The 21074-nt window shown below is 43.2% G+C and overlaps 1 protein-coding gene across 1 annotated transcript; it reads left to right on the plus strand.

Annotated features, from left to right (window-relative positions):
* Positions 1-3987: 3987 nt before the first annotated feature.
* On the plus strand, positions 3988-5959 carry LOC129406063 (secretoglobin family 1D member 1-like). Its single transcript, XM_055143817.1, has 3 exons — positions 3988-4047; positions 4826-5019; positions 5951-5959. The coding sequence occupies exons 1-3, from the start codon at positions 3993-3995 to the stop codon at positions 5957-5959; spliced, it is 258 nt and encodes an 85-aa protein (XP_054999792.1). The 5' UTR covers positions 3988-3992.
* Positions 5960-21074: the final 15115 nt, after the last annotated feature.

A 21074-nucleotide genomic window follows, 5' to 3' on the forward strand; every position in this document is an offset into this window, starting at 1 on the left:
AGTAAAAATCCCTCGGGTTTCCATGTTGTTAATTTGTGCTCTAAGTTTTGTTATTTCTTTCCTTCTGCCTGGTTTGGGCTCCATGGTTGGTCCCTTTCTAAGATCTTGAGCTGTGAAGTCTAGTTATATATGTGTAACCTTTGTTCCTTCCTGAGGAATGCTTGGAGAGCTATAAATTTTCCCCTTAAGCAAAGCTTTAGCTGCGTCCCATAGTTTCTGGTAACTCGTGTCTAAGTTTTCACTTGTTTCCAGGTATCATCTAAGTTTCCCCTTGATTTCCATCGTGACCCACTCATTGTTCAACGTTGTGCTGTTCCATTTCCGGGTGTTTGGTTCGGTTCTCCGTGTATGTGCTTGGTAAACTTCTCTCTTCGGTGCATTATGGTCTGAAAAAAGTCTTGGTACAATTTCTATCTTTCTGATTCTATTGAGGTGTGTCTTACTGTTCTTTGTCAGTTCTTTGTCATTCTTATTACATTCCTAGGAATAGAGTTGGTGGATAGAGGGGTAGCTTTATTTGAAGGGATTGGGCGGAGGGGGAGAATCTCTACTTAGTTTACCACAAAGGGTGAAGCAGATTATAGAGTCTCACCATATGAATAAAAATTCCTTTCCTCCACATCACCTAGGTGCTTGGTATTTTTGTACTTTTTGAAATAGGCATTTCTGCTTAAGTGACATGTTGGTTTTGTTCTGATTTTAAATTATCAGAGTATCAGTGCTGATGAGCTTTTCCATGTCCCTGTTGATCATCTTATATGTTTTCACTGGATAAGTGTCTGTTAAGCTCTACTCACTTCTCCATTTTTGAGTTATTTATTTCCTTGCGCTTCAGTTTTGTAACTTCCTTATATATTTAGATATTCCCTGTTACCTTGTCAGAACTAAGCTGTGTGGCTATTTTCTCTCATTCAGTAGGATGCTCTTTTGTTTTGATGGTAGTTTATTTCAAGTGCAGGCGATTTTTTTGCTGGATGTCATCGGAAATAATTTGCTTTGGTGTTTGCACCTGCCAGTCGAGATGAGTCATCAAAAACAACGTGAAGCCTGTATCATGAAGGATTTACCCTCAGCAGTATATCGTGTGTTCTGGTAAAACATCAAAATCCTTCGTGTATTTTGAATGGATGTTTATGCATGATGTGAGAGACTTAACCACGTTCTCTTCTGTGTGATAATGCAGTTGTCCGAGAACTAGTTGAACAGAGTTTCCTTGATGCCATATATATCCCTGCTCTTTTCATTTTACTTACCTGCCTACATATCTGAGGGTTTATTTTCATCCTCTTCTTCGAACTCTATAGGCGTGATTATATGCTTACTTAGTCTACTATCACACTATTTTCATTACTACACTTTTAGAGTGCAGTTAAAGTCCGCGATGTGATACCTCTCCTCATAGATTCAACCATCCCCCGCATCAGAACAACTGAGTAGATTTGAAAATCTTTGAAATTGCATACAAGTTTTAGTAATTTTCAGATTCTGAATCAGTTTCAGATTCAGACATTTCTTACTTTTCTGGAGGAGGCCTTCGTACTATCATTTGGGGAAGCCTTGGTGAACAGTAAATTAATTTGGAGCTTATGCATGGGCTATCCAAGCATTCTTATTTTTCAGAGAGAATCACTATGATCCTGAACCTACCAGGATATTTGGGACATTTAATTGGATTTTGAAGCAGAGCTTGGATAAGAACCTGCTTGAGTTCTGCCGGGCTTCAGTTCTAAACCCTGGTTTTACATAACTTGGCATTCCCAGAATGAGATGTTTCCAACTTAATCCCCATTCAGATATGGTATTTCTTATGGGTCACTTATTTTCTGCAACACAAGCTTCCTTTTACAAGTGAAGCTTTTGTCCTGCCCTTTGATGCCCCTTTTGCTTGCTGACCGTTGCCTTCACACAGCTGTGGAATCTTCCTTCGTTGGGCAATAGGAGATGCATGCTGAGAGCTGTTGCAGAGTAAGTCCGATGCAGGAGGAGTGAGGCCCTACTTAGCTTAATGTTTGGTCTCTCACCCCCCACCACTCTGGACATCTCACTGTCCACAGATGATCTGGTGGTTTCTATTGTGTGGTGGCAAAGCTACTTGATGTGCTGGGAGGGAAAGCCAGAGTGCCGCTCATACCCCGTCATGGTCTTTCCATGCTCCCATAAAATGAGTTTTTTCCTGCAATCTGATGGAAGCTTCTGTTGATGATGTGTGTGCCACTGAAACATCGACCAGCATTACTTTGTGACAGAGGTGTCTCTGACTCAGTCAGAGGTGTCTGTGACTCAGGGAAACTTGTGGAGCCCAGGTCACACAGATCCTGGCAGGAGAATGGCCCTCTGCATGATCTCCGTGCTGAGTTCATTGCCATCCATGACTTTGCTCAATTGCCTCCTCAGCTTCAGAGCCTACCTTCCACCTTCCTGTCATCTTTGACCTCTATGCACACAAAATGCCACATCCATCACGTCCCAACAACTACTCCGAGTTAGGAGAACACATCTCAAAAGGGCTCTGTCCTTCACTGAATTTTGACAGCCCTAGTTCTTCGGTGACAGGAAATTTTCTCACTGATAAACCTCCCTTCTCTCTCCATTTTCAGTCACCTGTCTTGTCATTGTTATCAGGACACCTTTCTTTTGCCCAAAAGAAACTTTGATTTTGACAGGAGAGCATATGTAGTGCGTGTTAATATGAGTCGAGTAGATATTTGCATCACTTGTTGTTGCTCTGTTGTTATTTGACTCTGTGACTGCCTTGGCCCCCTTTTATGACCTGCTGTTCCACTCATTTCTGTTGTCTCATACGGCATTGCAATTTGCATTATCCATATCAGTGTGGTATGTCTTCATGAGGAAAAATAGTAATAAGGACATTCATGACCAATGTACTACATTCGCACCACTTCTAATTCTAGATCAGTCTCAGTCCATTGGTTGCTTCTGCCATTCTGTCCTCTATTGGAATGTCAAATTGTACAGATTTTTGTACTCAGATGCCAATGAATTCTTTCCTTATCTTTCTTCAGCTACTCTCTTTTGGGTACAGTCTGTTCATTTCCACTGTAAAGACGGAAGAAAATCATTCATTTTTTTCATTGAATAGTCTGTCCCTTAAAGAGAGAGGACATGCCAGGGGTCTACTCCAGGCAGAACTCAGACTGGTCCTGTCAGGAGCTCAGACAACCCAAGTTCATACCTGGGTTGCTCCGGACCCACCAGGGTTACACCTACAGGTGATGTAGGGACCCTGAAACATTGGGAGCCAGTGTCAAGGTCTCTGGAATCTTTCAACACTGCAGATATCTCCAAGACCCGTGAAGACACAGAGCCTCATCATGTCAGGTGCCATATCATTTGCTGTAATGAGGCTTAATCCTAGGATATGTTGGAATTGACAGCAAATTCAAGCCGCGTGTGCAGCACGTTTGAATCAGCTCCCTCCCGGGACTCATTCCTTCAAAAGGTTCTCCAGGCCAATGACCTTTCTCTGTCCCCCATCAGGAAGTCTCCACAGAGAAAATCGATTGCACACAAGCATGGTGATCTGTACGTCTGTGTTCTTTCATTCATACATGCATGGCTGAAACTAATTGCCTTCCATCTTTACTGTACTACACAGTCACTGGACTAAGTAGCCTCTGAACAACCAGACACATACTTGTAATTGTGGCACTTGAAAGGAGATAGGCTAATGGCAATTCATAGGCTCTGTCTTTCAAAAAAAACTATGATCGTTGCTCAAAGCAGAGGCCCATAACTCAGCAGAGCCTTTTCTAGAATCTTTGGCCAAGACTTTGCAGCCTGGGACGCTGGGACATAACTTCAGTCGAGGGAGGGAGAGAGGGATGGAAGCCAAACCTTGTGACCTACACGTGTGGCTGTGGACAGGACCAGGAAGGCTCTCTGGGTACAAATGACCCTGCGCTGCCCAGGCTCCTGATTCCAGCTGCTGACAGATCCCTTGTGGAATCTAACAGCTCCCAGTCACAAACACCATGAAGCTGTCCCTGTGTGCCCTGCTGGTCGCTCTGGCCCTTTGCTGCTACCAGGGTGAGTACATTTCCCCCAGCAGATTAGCATCAGACCTGAACTCAGAAAATGACTTAGAGGGGCCTGAACACATGCTAGTTCAAAATGTTTCGTCTGTGAACTGTTCCCATACAAGCATATTGCGGTTTCACTGGAGTCCTATCACTTCTCATTAATCACCAACTTCCAGTTTCCGTGACAGGTTCAGTCGGATCCTTTTCCAAATGGTAGGAGGAAGAGAGAACTAGGAGATTCAGGTGTGAGGGCTAGAAGTTATTGCATGGCTTAAGGTCTTGCTTCGCATGTGGCCATTCAATCCTCAGCACCATAAATGTTCCCATCAAGGACCGTCAGGTGTGGTCCCTGAAAAGTTTGTGGGTGCTGGTCCAAAAACTTGAAAGAAAAGTCAAGAAAGGAAATGATGCAGATGTGAAATCTCGTATAATTTCTCACCAAATCCTTGAACTGGAGCCCAAAGTTCCATGACTCCACATTGCCTGTTCCTAGTCAGGTTCACAGCAGTCAGCAGTACGAATATAGCAATGGGCTGAGAAAGATAATACAAATGAGTTCCATATATCAGGCAGAGATCAAGAGATTACCGTATCATGTCCTCTAATAACACACACGACAGTTTCTGACTCAAAAACTTTCTTTCCCGTCTAGATCCTCTAAGGGGTCTGGGTCACCTCCATCTCGTGTTGTCCTCCTCAAGCTGTGGACAAGGGATGAGATATGCACAAGTGTTTGATGAGAGACAATTTTGCTCATGTATTGTATTTTCTTTCCCTCCATTTAGCTGACGCAGCCATAATTTGCCCAGCCCTTGCGGGAGAATTGACTGCATTTGTTACCGGCACAGCAGATGTCTATAGACTATACATTGCTCAATTTAATGCCCCTGAGGCTGTTGTGGAGGACAAGATGCGTCCGAAGGTCTGCCTCGATGAATCCGTGCCCGCTGAAGGGAGAGCACTAATTGGAAAATTTTTGGTAATTTCTTTTTCTTTCTACTTAGATCTTTGAGCTGGGTTGCAGAGACATGAAAGAGAATTGGGGATGATCTTGGCAGGGGGGTGGAGAATCACCGCTTTTCTCTTCTAATAAGTGGAGCCATGCCCACAGGGCAGGTGGGAACTTTCCACCTACATACAAGTGTAGCTGTACTGAGGTAAAAAGCATCCTGGCAGGTCACCCCCGTACCCGCAGCCAGACCACCCTCTGAGGGGAAATCCAGGCACCACGGATCATGTGGAAGGGCCAACAAACTCTTTCCCCCTCCCTGCATGCCGTGATGCTAGCATCTGCACAGGGAATGTCGTGCAGATGGGAGAGAGCTGAGGGGACGCTGGAAGCTGGGATGCAGACAGTACAGGCTTGTTCTTGGGGGTCTTCAGCTATCTGCAAGCCTGTACCACTCTGGTCACATCATGCCCTCACCCACCACTCTCCTTCCCCTGTGCAGTGGCATGAACCCCACCTGCACTGCTCCTGCTACCTGCCTCCCTCATGGCTTCATGAAGAAAGGAGATGAGGGAAGATGTAAGATGTTCCACCAGAACTGCTGACTCCCAGGCAGGCCAGGAGTCATTTGCAAATATCCACGGGATCTGAACAGTCCTGCTGACAGGCACCTCACAATCCATTTTAGAACAATCAGGCCAGGAGTCTCTGAAAGGAACACTCCATCTTCCCATCCCTGTCACTACTTTAGATACCCAAGCATCCTAAGGATGTCAAAGAGAAGGTTTTGACCGGAGACTCCAGGGAATATTTGTGCGCTGCTCTGTCTGAGACAGGAACCAGCTGTGTGTCAAGGACCCCACGTGTTGGGCAGCTCTGCGGAATCCTCTTTTCTGTGTTGACTGAAATATCATTGACATCCTCAGGGATAAGCTGTGTGAACCTGTCAGCTCTCTTGCAGCATAACTGACCACCAGTTTTTTCTGTTTTAACCATTACAGGTGAAGGTTGTTGCGGCCTGCACGAAGGAATTATAAAAAGTCTTCTAACTGTCATCTATGATTTGCAGAGTTCTAATGAATTTCAAGAAAATGTCAAGGTTTCAACCTCTCTTCTAATAAATTACTTGCTCGACACACGTCTGCTCTCTATTTTTTATGCAGTGGTGTATGGCTTTGAGTTTGTGGAGAGTTTTATGAAGGGGCCCTATGTAGTTATCAATAGTCAGGTGCAGAAAAGGAGCGTGTTATTTCCCTTGGAAACATGGCTGCATGGATCCCAAGAATAATATTGCTCCACAGTCTTTCTGGATCTCGATACATATTCCATCGTTGGGCAATAAGTGAAAATGATACCTAAGATTTGAAATGTAGAAATGCAAGCATTCCTGTTACTCTTCTTCAAAACAAAAGTTTATAGCCTACTTACGTGTCAAATCTGCAATTTTTGAACCAGCATTTATCCCTACAGCAGTATACATTTCCCACCACCAATGTCTTCTGTGTTCCTACCACCAGCCCCAAAACCTCACCCCCCACTCTCAGCTTCCCTCTATGGGAGGACTTTCCCTTTTGTTCTTGCTCTGCTTTTCATTTTGTGTATTATGTTTTGCAGTACAGGTGCTAAGAGGCCATGATGTTTTTTCGAGGCATTCGGAACTTTTTTTGGGGTTGCTCCTGATGCAAATGCGGTTCCATCAGGGAATAGTAAGCCTGTATTACTTTTCTATTTCCTTTGTGTCGTGTGCATCGTTTATTTTGCAATGCACTTTTTGTATACACACGGGAAGACAGTTGAGTCTATGCTATGTAACAAGACTAGACTGACTTTCCGCCGCTGCTGTTGCACGAGCAGGATTGCGGAGGCCAAATGAACTACTTTGGACACCAGCAGCCCACTGAAATGCCTCCAGACTGTGAACTGAACCTCTACCCCAGGTGGCGACAGTGGGGAAGGGTTTCTCTCTCCAGGCTTTTCCATATTACGAGCACCACAAAAAAGGAGTAAAAATCATACAATATTCCAACACCCATCCCACCACTAGTGTAATTTCCCAGCGCCAGTGTCCCCAGTATCCCTCCCACTATCATGGAATTTCAATAGTTGTTACACCTCCACTACCCAGCCACCGGCAGGCTCCAGGTCGCTTTCCAGAGCATAGGACACTTAATATCCATTTCCCATAATTTTCGCACCATACTTGATGGGCTTCAAATATGGTATGCACCAGAGGAACACCTGTAATGGCGAATGGATACCTGCTTAAAAGACCCCATCCCTCTCGGAGAGCCCGGCAACTACAGAAAGTTCTCCGCCCACATGTTAGAGCATGGCAAGCTACACGTATTGTATTCGATATACCGAAACCAGAAACAACAATGGGTCTCATTTGTCTGGCAAAGAAAGAGCCCCCAACATGGCAGCGTTAAGAAGGATGAGCAAGAGTCTCGAGCTGGGGCTGGTGCCAGCTCCGGCTCGAGCTCTGCCGATATTTGAACCGGGTGGCCATGCGTTTGCACAGCCGCTTTGCTGCTGAACGACCAAGATCCAGAGCCAGCTAGATTACTTCTGAACCCAGCAAGTGCTCGCAGCCATGTCCCCAGACTGTGAACTAAGCTTTTTCCCCACGTCGGCTCAGGGGGGAAATATCCTTCCTCCTTGGCTTTTCTTCCCTCTGGGGGGATGCGGCGTGGTATACACCATCTTATGGACGTTTAAGCTGGTATGAACTTGGTGGCATGGGGAAAAAATATAGTTTGAACTTGAAACAGCGGGATGCTTGGGCAGTCTCAAGCTGGGGCTGGTACCGGCTCCGGCCTGCGCTCCACTGAGATTCGAACTGGGTGGCCATGCGTTTGCACGGCTGCTTTGCTGCTGAACGACCAAGATCCAGAGCCAGCTAGATTACTTCTGAATCCAGCAAGTGCTCACAGCTATGTCCCCAGACTGTGAACTAAGCTTTTGCTTTATGCTGCCCCAAGAAGGGAAATGATGAAATTTCCCACTTAAATCTAGATGTACTTAATTACTAAAACACAGAAATCCTAAACCGCGCAGCCGCTACTGCGGCCGCGCAACCTTTTACCTCTTCATTCTCCTTAGTGGATGTTGGATATCATTGGTTTGTTCTGCTCCCCTTGCCACAAGGAGCTTAGGTTTATCAGTCATGCCCATCAAAGTGCTCCTGAGTCACTCCCATTCCTTTGTTTATCTGTAACCACTTCTACCAATTTATCTGCTCTTCCCTTAATCTGTCTCTGCTAATTTGTAAGATCAGAACTTCCTAGGACACTGAATATTATAACAGTGCCTTTCTCTCCTCTTTATGCCTTTTGAATAATTTACTTTAAAGCTATGTCTTTTTTGTATCGACACAAGAAGACAATATTATGTTTTTGTAACTTGGGACTTAATTGTCCTCGAATATTATTCCCTCCCGGGCATCTGCTTTCTCCACTTAAGCCTCAATTGCCCTCAGTTCCTATCACCCCAAAAGCAGGGTCCCGACGAGGGACAGGAAGGATCCAGGGCAAGCGGTGAGTTATGTGCTACCCTGGCATCGAGATGGGCCTGGCCAAAGTGCCTAATTCTTAACTATAAGTTAAGAGCTTGATCATAGACAAATGCTGTCATGATCCAAAAGTAATGATGAGACTAGGACCCTGGACCCTGTTAGGGATAGGAAAGACTAATCTGGCCTGAGCACTGTAGTCTGAGATCGAGATGACCCCAGGAGAGCAATTCTATAAGCTTTAATGCATCTCTTATTGTGTCCATACAAAATGATTAATATTATGAATTCTTATATGTTTGTTGGCTGAGGGGAAGAGAAACACATTCATGGGACTCTGCTCTTGGGTGGATCCTCCTGCTGAAAGAGAATTAAGTCCTAGGAGAAGCATCCCCTGAGGGAAAGGAACCTTACCCTATTGCTGACCACACCTATGTGTATGCCCCAACCCCCTCAGGCTGTGGAGATTTTTAAGTAGGCTGTAAGAGTGGGTTGGGGGGCAGATCCACAGATCGAGAGAGAGACTGAGAGCCGGGAGAGAAGCAGAGAGAGAGAATGAAGTAGCATGGGGGATAAAGAAGCAAGAGGAGAATCAAAGGAGAATGGAGATGAGATTGGAATAAACTGAGAGTGAGACCAACCATCTTGACTCCGTTCCTTCCCTTGCCCGCGCTTCTCTTTTTATTTTTTTTTTCACAAGTGGAGAACTATCAAATGTTTCCTTGTCAATAGGGCCATATTTTGGGGAGATAAACTCCAAGAAGAATAGTGAGTTCTGTGTTGAAACCCCAACAACAATGGTGAGTTTTGGGGTGAAATATGGAATGTAATCAAGGTAAAGAGAAAACGAAGTGAATTTTATCAGTTATGCAGGTGGGGTGGGGGGTGGGAGGTGTACTGGTTTGTTTTGTTTTGTTTTGTTTTTTGGTGGTGGAATATGGGCACTGGTAAAGGAACAGGTGTTTGAGCATTGAATAACTGAGACATAAGCCTGAGAACTTTGTAACTTTCCACATGGTTATTCAATAAAATAAATTTAAAAATAAATTTCAAAAAAGAATGATGAGCAAGGAAAGCCTGATAAAATCTCGGAAATGAACTAGACTTCCAAAATGAAGAAAGACTAAAATGACTGTCTGTACTTTCAAAGCACATATGCTGGCATCAGAAGCATCCATCAAGGACCATATGGTGCAAGCGCAGAAGATCAAGATCATCATTGATCTGAGAGGTCCTCTAACCCATTTTGGCACCCAGAGGGGCTTCTTACAGAAAGGCATCTAGACTGTGAGCTGTATTACAACCGCGTGCTGCCCAGGGAGGGATTTTCCCTCTCTATTCTGCTTTTCTGTGCGGAAAATGGCGGCGGTGCCAACACCCACGTGGCGAGAGCCACCTCTTAAGACTCCAAACCCAGAGGTATGAGTTTGCAGTTACGTGGCTCATAGGCGATCATGGGATGGGAGGGCATTGCCGGCACATTCTCCACCCAGATAAGATCCAGAGCTGCCGCGTGCGAAATGGACCCTGTGCTCCTAAACAATATGACCCGAGAGGTCTTCTTACCCATATTGGCACCCAGAGCCGCATCTTACAAAAATGCATCTAGACTGTAAACTGAGCTAAAATATCAGAAATCCAAAACTGCAGCCGCTGTTGCGGCCGCACGAGGTCAAAGAGTCTTCATTCTCAGCAATGAAAAGAAATTATAAAATGATGCCTTTTAAGCAGGCCTGAGTGTTGGGGGAAAATTCCAAACAATAATAGTGAGTTCTCTATTGAAATGTTGAATGTATTCAAAGTATAGAGAGAATAAAGTGTAGATCATTAGCTACTTAGGTGGGGGGGAGGTAGGAGGGGGTATATTGGTATTCTTGGTGGTGGAACATGTGCACTGGTGATGGGATGGGGGTTTAATCATTATATGACTCAGACTTAAACCTGAAAGCTTTGTATTTTCTTCACGGTGATTCAATAATATATATATGTATATACATATACATATATATATATACTGAATGAGAGTGGTGTCAGAGGACATCCTTTACTTGTGCCTGATCTCTGGGAAAAGGTTTTGAGTTTTTTAATATTGATTATGATATTGGTTATGAGTTTGTTGTACATAAATTATTTTTATCTGGAGGTATGTTCCATCGATCCTTAATTGGGGGAGGGCAGTTATCATTAATGGGTGAATGTTTGACTTCGTCAAAAGCCTTCTCCGTAACAATGGATAAACCACATGACTTTTATCATTTGTTTATATGGAGCATTATGCATATTGTTTTGTATATATTCAACTATCCTTACATCCCTGGCGTGAATCTCACATTAATTGGTATAGAATCCTTCAGATATATTGAGTTAACTAAGTTCACTAGCGTTACATTTAACCTTTTTATTTAACCTTCTGGATCACACCTTGAGATTCTCGGGGGCTACTCCTGTGCTACACTCAGGAATTACTCCTGGTGATACTCGGAGGATCAGTGGGATGACAAGAATTGAACTTGGGTAGGTCCTGTGAGAGGTAAACACCCTACCTGTTGTACTATCTTTGTACTATATTTCAGACTCCTGCGTTGCATTTGACCTTTAAAAAAGATTTATGTAAGCAAACAATCCACTAACTCAACGGCACACATGACTAGCAAGTAAAATAATCACTGAAATCCATGAAAAATTTCAAATAAAGGGGACAAGGATGGAAGGTGACAGTAAAGTACACGCCTGATATGTGTAATCCCTCTGTTCAATACTAGAAACAGCCCAAACAAAATCTACTTTCAATTTGCACTGAACACAGTAAAAGAACAATAAGCAAAGACCCTAGACTGTTGCCTTGGAAGGGGTAATTGTGCATGTGTTCTATTCTCATGGGCCAAGAGAAGAGAGGCATCAGATGAGGGTCTTGGAGTTGTTGAACAACTACACAGAAGTACCATTGCCATGGGAGACCAATCTTAAGAGATGAGAGACTAATACAAAACATATACCATGGTCTGTGTATGAGATAGTATCAACACAAATGGGAAGTTTTATAGTCTTAAGGTTGAGGTAGGGACAGGAGTGCCCAAAATATGGAAACAACTGAAATGTCCAAGAACAAATGACTGGATAAGGAAAGTAGAGTACAAAGAGCACACATAATGAAAAACTACTCAGCCATTGGGAAAGATGAAGAATTGAAATTTTCTGGTACACCTCGGTGATCAGAATAGTATCATGATAAGTGAAATCAGTCAGGGGTAGAGGGGCAGACTCAGAATGATCTCTCCTATGTGGGATATATAAAGAAACGGCAGGAAATATCACATTCCCAAGGGCATTTGAAACAAAGAGCAAGGGAACAGATCTTGAGCCGAAAGCTTGCCACTTGAGAGGCAGGGTGAGGGTGGGGTGATAAGTCAGGGAAGAGAACACTAGGGCAATGGTGGAGGAAAAGCTTACCTCCCACAGGGAGTAGAAGGGAAGCCAGGGACATTGGTGGAGAGAAGTGGGTACTGGTGATGGGATCCTTGTCAGAATGTTGTCTGTCTGAAATTCACTCATAAATACCTTTGCAACTTTGTAATTCACAATGATTTTTAAAAAATTCTTTTTACTTTGTGAGTCTGTAACTGTACCTCACGGTCAATCACTAAAAAAAATTTTTTTAATTGAGATGTGCTTGTAGAGACCAATGACCTTAAGCAAATCCCTGGGGCCTGCACGCAGATGTAGCTAGAACTTACCAAAGAATGTCATAGATCTCAAGGTCACCAGAGTCTACCTCGGTGTGTGTCACAATCTGCTAGTGCCAAAAGGAGCCTCAATATTGTTACCCACTCTTTACAGTCATGACTTCCATTGCCCTCTCTGGTACCACTAACAAACAAACTTCCTCCACCCCTCTTGGCCCACTCATAGAACCAGCAAAGAAAGATTATGTCGCAATGATGAGAACATACATCTCACTGAAGTCAGAATGATCTAGTTATGCTTCTAGCCATGCATCCTATCTCTAGAGTGAACTGCCTTCATTCCCCAAATACGCCAGTGAACTAGTCAAACTTATCATCATCAATTCATGAAGTTTTTGAATGAATATATAGAAGTGTGTCACCAGGGCCTTGCATTTCATAAATGCTTGTTACCATAAATATTTGTGTTTTCTTGTGTGAGAGAATTAAATCAGGAACTCACACATGTGAGGCATATGTTCTTCATGAGTCAGATCTCATGAGGCACATCCACTGCCCTATCTGTGATTGTCCATTAGGAGGGCCCATGGGTTAGGTTTTAATTGCTTCAGTGTTGCAGTCATACCCAGACGTTTCTCAGAGCTCACTCCTGGCAGGCTCAGGGATGCCCTATGGAGGTGCCTCATAACTAACCCAGGCCATATGAACTCAAAACTAGCACCCTACCCACTGAACTATCTCTACTCACCTCCATTGAAACTTGACCAAGAGATATTCTCCCACTTAATGAGAAGCCTTCTCCCTTGCCTTGGGAATGAAGACTACCAAGTGTAGCAAGGATCGTGCACCCATCACTATGAAAACAATGTTCTAATTTCTAGCTTCCTTCTAACCCCCATGCATTCGTGGCTTCATCTCATGGGTGAAATGATGGAAAGAATCCTATGATATACAATCCAAACAATAAATAATATTCTTGGATCCTTAACTGTTGGTCATCTTTCCAGATATCTCTTGGATTAGTATTATTTATCTTATGCTGGTCAACAGTAGATTTTTTGCTCCTACCGCCCTGCATTGTCTCTCCTTAAGCTGTGTGGCCTTTTCATAATTTAGGTACTCCTGTCACTCACTGGATTCCAAGAGACATTTTCCCTTATTTATCTTCTTACCTTCCAGTATCCCCTGTGCTCAGGTCACACACGGGACTGGTCCTCTGTGCACTCTCTTCGACATCTTCGCCTATTCACTGTCATCAGCTGTCGAAATTAAAGGTCACTCCTACAGAAGGCCCTCCCTTCTTTCTTTTTTAATTCTCTCACAAACAGAAGAGAAAGAAGAAAACTAAATGAACAAACCCAGCAAGGGAAACAAAACGTCCATGATTCTAAAAACAAAAGTGGATACCTGAAGTTCGGGTAGGGGAAGGAGAGAATCAGATCAAGGTGCCATTTTGAGGGAGTTGTTTGCTTGCAGGATTGTTTTCCATCCTTTGACTTTGAGTCCGTATTTGCTCTGACTGTTCAGGTGTGTTTCTTGTAGGCAGCAGAATGTTGGGTTCTGTTTCCGAATCCATTTTGCCACTCTGTGTCTTTTAATTGGTGCGTTTAGGCCACTGACATTGAGAGAGATTTTTGTCATGTGATTTTGTGTCATCTTTCTGTAGAGTTTGTTGTTCTCATAGGTTTTTCCTTGTCTTACGGTAGCCCCTTTAGTCCTTCTTTTAAGTTTGGTTTTGAGTCTATGAAGTTTCTGAGCTGTTGTTTATCCATGAAGTAATGTATGGTTCCTTCAAGTTTAAGTGTGAGCTTAGCCGGAAAAAGTATTCTTGGTGAGGCATTCATTTCATTTTTTAATAATTTATTTTTAATTAGTGAATCACCATGAGGGTACAGTTACAGATTTATGCATTTTTGTGCTCATGTTTCCCCCATACAAAGTTCGAGAAACCATCCCTTCACCAGTGCCCATTCTCTACCACCAGTAAACCCAGCATCCCTCCCACCCTCCCCAGTCCCGTATCCCCCCACCCCACTCTGCCACTATGGCAGTGTATTCCCTTTTGTTCTGTCTCTCTGATTAGGTGTTGTGGTTTGCAATAAAGGTGTTGCATGGCCATTGTGTTCAGTCTCTAGTCTAAATTCGGCACGCATCACCCTTCCCCAGCATGACCTCCAACCACATTTTACTTGGTGGTCCCTTCTCTGAGTTGCCCAGAATGAGAGACCAGCCTCCAAGCCATGGAGTCAACTTCCTGGTACTTATTTATACTATTCTTTGGTGTTAGTCTCCTAGTCTATTATTCTATATTCCACAGATGAGTGCAATCTTTCTATGTCTGTCTCTCTCTTTCTGACTCATTTCACTTTGCATGATACTTTCCAGACTGATCCACTTATATGCAAACTTCATGACCTCATTTTTCTAACAGCTGCATAGTATTCCATTGTATAGATGTACCAAAGTTTCTTCAACCAGTCATCTGTTCTAGGGCACTCGGGTTTTTTCCAGAATCTGGCTATTGTAAACAGTGCTGTGATGAACATATAAGTGCAGATGTCATTTCGACTGTACTTTTTTGCTTCCTCTGGGATATATTCCCATCAGTGTTATTGCTGGGTCAAATGGGAGCTCAACCTCTAGTTTTTTGAGAATTATCCATATTGTTTTCCAAAAATTGCTGAACTACTCGGCATTCCCACCAGCAGTGTACAAGGGTCCCTTTCTCCTCACATCCTCTCCAACAGTGATTGCTTTTGTTTTTTTGGATGTGTGCTAGTCTCTGTGGTGTGAGGTGTTATCTCATGGTTTTTTTGATCTGCATCTCTCTGATGATTAGTGATGTAGAGCACTTTTTCATGTGCCTTTTGGTCATTCGTATTTCTTCCTTGGTAAAGTTTCTGTTCTTTTCTTCGCCCCATTTTTTGATGGGGTTGGATGTTTACTTCTTGTAGAGTTCAGCCAATGCTTTCTATACAATTGATATCAACCCCCTATCTGATGGGTATTATGTAAAAATCCTTTCCCATTCTGTAGATAGTATTTGTATTCTGCTCACTGTATCTTTTGTGGTGCTGAAGCTTTTTAGTTTAATGTAGTCCCATTTCTTGATCTCTGTTTCCACTTGGTTAGCCAGTTGCATGCCATCTTTGAAGATACCATTATCTTCAATATCGTAGAGGGTTTTGCCGACCTTGTCTTCAATGTACCTTATGGTTTGTGGTCTGATGTTGAGGTCTTTAATCCATTTTGATCTGACTTTTGTGCACGGTGTCAGGTCGAGGTCTAAGCCCATTGTTTACATGTGGCTGTCCAGTTGTGCCAGCACCATTTGTTAAAGAGGCTTTCTTTGCTCCACTTCACATCTCTTGCTCCCTTATCAAAGATTAGATGATCATACACTTGAGGTTGTGTGTAAGGATATTCCACCCTGTCCCATTGGTCTTTGGCTCTGCCTTTGTTCCAGTACCATGCTGTTTTAATTGTTACCGCTTTGTAGTAGAGTTTAAGGTTGGGAAGGGTGATGCCTCCCATCATCTTTTTCCCAAGAATTGTTTTAGCTATCCGTTGGCGTTTGTTGTTCCAAATAAATTTCAGGATTGCTTGATCCGTTTCCTTGAAGAATGACATGGGTACCCTTATAGGGATCGTGTTAAACCTATATAATGCTTTGGGGAGTATTGCCATTTTAACAATATTTATTCTCCCTATCCATGAGCAGGGTATATGTTTCCATTTCCTCGTGTGGTGAGGCATTCATTTTATTGAGTTTTTTCACTACATCCCACCATTGTCTTCAGGCTTGGAGGGTTTCTTCTGGTAGGTCTGCTGTAAATCTAAGGGGTACTCTTTTGTATATGATTTCCTTCTTTGACCTTGCTGCTTGCAGTATTGTGTCTCTATCCATGGCATTCATCATTGTGACTATGATATGCCTTGGAGATTTTTTATTGGGGTCTCTTCTAGCTGGCACCCTTTGGACTCTTTGGATCTGAATGCCTGAATTCTCTAGCTCTGGGAATTTCTTAGCAATGATGTTTTTGACTGTGTTTTTTTCATTGAGATTAGTTCCCTGTGCTTCTTGTACTCCCATGATTCGTATGTTGTTCTTCATGAGGTCATCCCATAGGACTCTGATTCGCCCTGGAGCCATTTTGAGGTCTTTTGCCATTATTTGTTGTTGCCTATATGCTTTCTGTAGCTCATCCTCAAGCTCACTGATTCTGTCTTCGGCTTAGGTCATTCTACTGCTGAGGGCTCCTACTGAGTTTTTTATTTCATCTACTGATTCCTTTAATTGAGTCACTTCTGTTCGTAGCTTTGAGTTTTCTGCTCTCATTTCTTCCCATATTATCTTGGTGGTCCGTTCCAATGATGCATTCATATCCTCCCTGAATTTATGGGATGTCTGTTGTTCCGTAGTTGCTTTGAGATCGTCAATCATCTTCATGATTTCCTCTCTGAATTCTCTATGTGAGAGGAGGCTGTATTTGTGGGCAGTCCCTGTTGAGGCTTCTGTGAGTTTTTCTTCATTCTCTCCTGGTGATGGGAATATTCGCTGTTTCTTCATGTTGTTATAAATCTACCCTCAGGTGCTCTTCCTGGCTTATGAAGGGCCTCTATTGAAAACTTGAGGCTGTCATCTCTTTATAGAGGTTTTTTGGGCAACCTCTTGTGTTCACTGACAGTTTTTATGAAGTTAGGATAGGATCGGGTAGTAGACGATTGATATATAGTTATAAGAAAGCCACGACGTTCTTCAAAGGATTAGGTTATATAAATTGTGAAATAAGTGAGAATGCATTGAGAGGGGAGAAACAACTGCGGCTTTGGAGGGAGGCCACACCCTCTTTTGAGGCCACACCTCCTGACGTAAGGACACGCCCCCACAATCTGGGCAGGACCTGTGATTTAGGGCGGCACTGAAGTTGACTGGCAGTGGCTGCAAAGTGGGGGTAGGGTCCATAAGGGCCCAAGCCAGCAGGACGCTGACTAGGGGGCAGTTTCTCGCAGGCCCGAGAGACGCAGAGGGGCATTCCCAGTTGGTTACCTGGGCAGGACCATACTTGTATCTGACAACATAGATTTCAGACTGAAAAAGATTAGAAGGGACAGCAAAGGTCATTTTCTACTCATCAAGGGATATGTACAACAGGAAGAAATCATACTCCTAAACGTATATGCACCTAATGAGCAACCAGCTAATTACTTAAAACAACTCCTAGCAGAATTTAATGGGGACATCACTAGCACTATGATAGTAGTTGGAGACTTCAACATTGCCTTATCACCTTTGGATAGATCAACAAGAACAAAACTCAGCAAGGAAACAAAGGCTCTGAAGGAAGAAATGGAGGATAGGAGTCTAATGGACCTAAACAGGACTTTACACCCCAAAAAGTAAGAATACACTTTCTTTTCCAGTGCACACGGAACATTCTCCAAAATAGACCATGTTCTGGGTCACAAATCATACCTCAATAGAATTGGGAAGATAGAAATTGTATCAAGTATCTTCTCAGACCATGAAGTGCTGAAAATAGAAGTTAATCACACACAGACACGGAGAACCAAATCAAACACCTGGAAGTTTAACAACTCATTGCTGAACAATGAGTGGGTCACAAAGAAAATCAAGGAAGAAATCAAAAGATACCTCGAAACAAATGAGAATGAAGACACAAACTACCTGAACTTATGGGATGCAGTTAAAGCTGTGTTAAGGGGGAAATGTATAGCCCTACAAGCATTTCTCGGGAGGGAAGAAAGGGCCTACATAGATGGCTTGACTTCGCAGCTCAAGATCTTAGAAAAGGACCAGCAGAAGGAACTTAAACCGGAGAGAAGGAAAGAAATAATAAAACTTAGAGCAGAAATTAACGGCATGGAACCCCAAAAAACAATCCGAAAGATCAATGAAACAAAGAGCTGGTTCTTCGAGAAAGTAAATAAGATTGATAAACCACTAGCAAGACTCACAGGGAAAGAGAGAGAGAGAGGCCCTAATAAACCGAATCAGAAACGAAGAGGGGGACATCACAACAAAAACTAATGAAATTCAAAAGATCATCAGAGACTACTTTGAAAGTCTGTGTGCCATAAAGCAAGAGAACCTAGAAGAAATGGATAAATTCCTGGGTTCCTACAATCTCCCAAGACTGAACAAAGAAGACTTGCAATATCTGAACAGACCCATTAATATCAAGGAAATAGAAATTGTAATCAAAAGTCTCCCTCAAAACAAAAGCCAAGGCCCAGGTGGCCTCAACCAGCGAATTCTTCCAAACATTTAACGAAGACCTGTTACCAGTCCTCCTCAAGCTTTTCCAGGAAATTGAAAAAACAGGTACTCTCTCAAACAGTTTCTATGAAGCACTTATCTCCCTAATACCAAAAGCAAATAAAGACAGTGCTAACAAGGAAAACTTCAGACCAATATCCCTGATGAACACGGATGCAAAGATCCTCAACAAAGTACTAGCAAACAGATCAAGGTGCCATTGTTGTCAGTCAAGGTTGAGAAGCAGACTTTAGTGTAAGTGTATTGGACAAGAGGCAAGTCTTACTCTTGGGTTCCATCTGCCTGAGACCTGTATAATGTCATATTAGACAAGAAGTTTTCTTCAAAGGTAGAAGATGAGTAGGCTAATCGACTCAATATAAGTGTTCCCAACAACCTCTTTTCTTATATAAGACCTCCTCTCTGAGACCCCTGGGGGCTGTGTGTGTATGTGTGCGTGTATGTGTGTGTGTGTACAGTCATGACTGCATTTGTCTCAGAGTGCTACCCACAATATTCAGCTTTGAGGACATGAAAGCATCATGGGTGTTTTAATTTATAAATTAAAATGAGTTTGACCCAAAACTAGCTAGGGCTGAATTTATGTTATTCTGATTTCTTTGGTGAAACGTATTCGGTGTGTTTTTATAAACATTAATGATTACTGCTTCCACCTCTTTCTTCTATGAATGTTCCGATATGAAGGACTCTTTTTTTATTTTTATTAGTGAATCACGTGAGGTAAGGTTACAAACTTATGAACTTTCATGTTTGCATTTCATTTACATCCCTCCACCAGTGCCCATTCTCCTCCACCAATGTCCTCAGTATCTGTCCCTCTACCCCCACCCCAACCCTCACCACCACACCCTGCCTCTGCTGAAAGTAGACTATAGACCAAACATGATGGCCACTCAATAGCTCTATTGCAAACTACAACATCCAACAGGAGAGAGAACAATAGGACTCTTAATCACTCCGGATCCTTTCTCTCTCTCTTTCTTTCTGTCTTCTTTCCTTCTGTTTTTCTTTCATTCTTTGTTTCTTTATTTCTGCTCTCTCATTCTTTCTCGGTTGATTGCAAAAACAAGGTGATTTACGTGTATATTAATATGTTATATATCATGTTTATAATATCCTCATCTGCCACCGTCCAGAACTCACAGCAGTTTCTCAGGAAGGGAGCATAGAAGGAGGCCCCCATAAGCATGCCATCGACTCCAAGCCGGGCTGTTTCCACTCGTGTTGTCCCAAACTGGAGTAGGTGATGCCCTTCTCTGCCCCAAACGACCCAGCCCCAGCAGCTGACTTCCACAATCCAACTGACACCATGCTCCAGACCAATTTCCGCACTCTCAGGCCGAGCTTCACATATGAGTGAACCTATTCCTGAACCGCGCAGTCGCAACACATCAGAAGACACTCCCTACTCATTTTCCATAATTACCACACCATACTTAAGGGTTGTGATAAGTAATAAGAAAAGTTCTTGAGCTTCTTCTTCCGGCCCCTCTGAAAGAACTCTAACGCCGCCGGCTCCGCACCAGCCCGGGGACTTCCGGCTGGTGGGGGAGTGTCCTCTATGTCAGGGGGCGTGGCCTCAAAAGGGGGCGTGGCCTATTTTCAGAGCGGCAGCTGCTAACGCGGCCGCAGTTACTTTGCTCTCTCTCCTATAATGCACACTTAGGTCACAAATCCCTATGACCTACTTACTCGAAGAACAACTTGCCCATCTCAATCACTATATGCCTATAAGCCAGTAACACATCCTAATTCCAGAAAAAGTGTCAGGAATACAACTAGGTACACAAAGCCCCCATAAACAGACCATAGCGTCAAGCCTTGATTAGAGCCCTACATAAACTAGGAAAATCGCAGTAATATAAGGAACTATTCTAGAAGGGGGAAAAGATTACCATTACCGATTTAGCTTGCCTACAATCCCCTCCTGGAGCAAGAGGAATAGTGATATAGAATCGGGAGCTTCCACCTCTATTGTTCTATAACAACATGAAGAAACATCGAAAAAACCTGACACACACAGAAGATGAGGAGATTCCAGAAACCTCAATACTTGTCACCCACAAATACAACCTCCTCTCAGATAAAGAATTCAGAGAAGAAATTGTCAAGATGGTTGAGGAACTCAAAGCAACAATGGAACGGACAGCCAATAAACTAAGGGAGGACATGAACACAACCATGGAACGAACAATCAATAAACTAAGGGAGGATATGAACACAGCCTTGGAACGGACCACCAACAAAATACAGGAAGAAATGAGAGGAGAGATTTCAAACCTATGAACAGAAGTCACACAATTAAAGGAATCGGTAGATGAGATAAAAGACTCAGTGGTAGCCCTCAACAGTAGATTGACTGCAGCAGAAGACAGAATCAGTGAGCTTGAAGATGACCTGCACAAAGCTTACAAACAACAACAAATAATGGCAAAAGACCTCAAGATGGCTCTAGGGCGAATCAGAGTCCTAGGGGACGACCTCAAAAGGAACAACATAAGAATCATGGGTTTTGTAGTTTTCTTTGTAAAGGTCTTTTACTTCCTTGGTTAAGCTGATTCCGAGGTACTTGATTTTCTGGGGCACAATT

Source organism: Sorex araneus, chromosome 6 (genome assembly GCF_027595985.1).
Source record: "Sorex araneus isolate mSorAra2 chromosome 6, mSorAra2.pri, whole genome shotgun sequence".
Classification (NCBI taxonomy): Eukaryota; Metazoa; Chordata; class Mammalia; order Eulipotyphla; family Soricidae; genus Sorex; species Sorex araneus.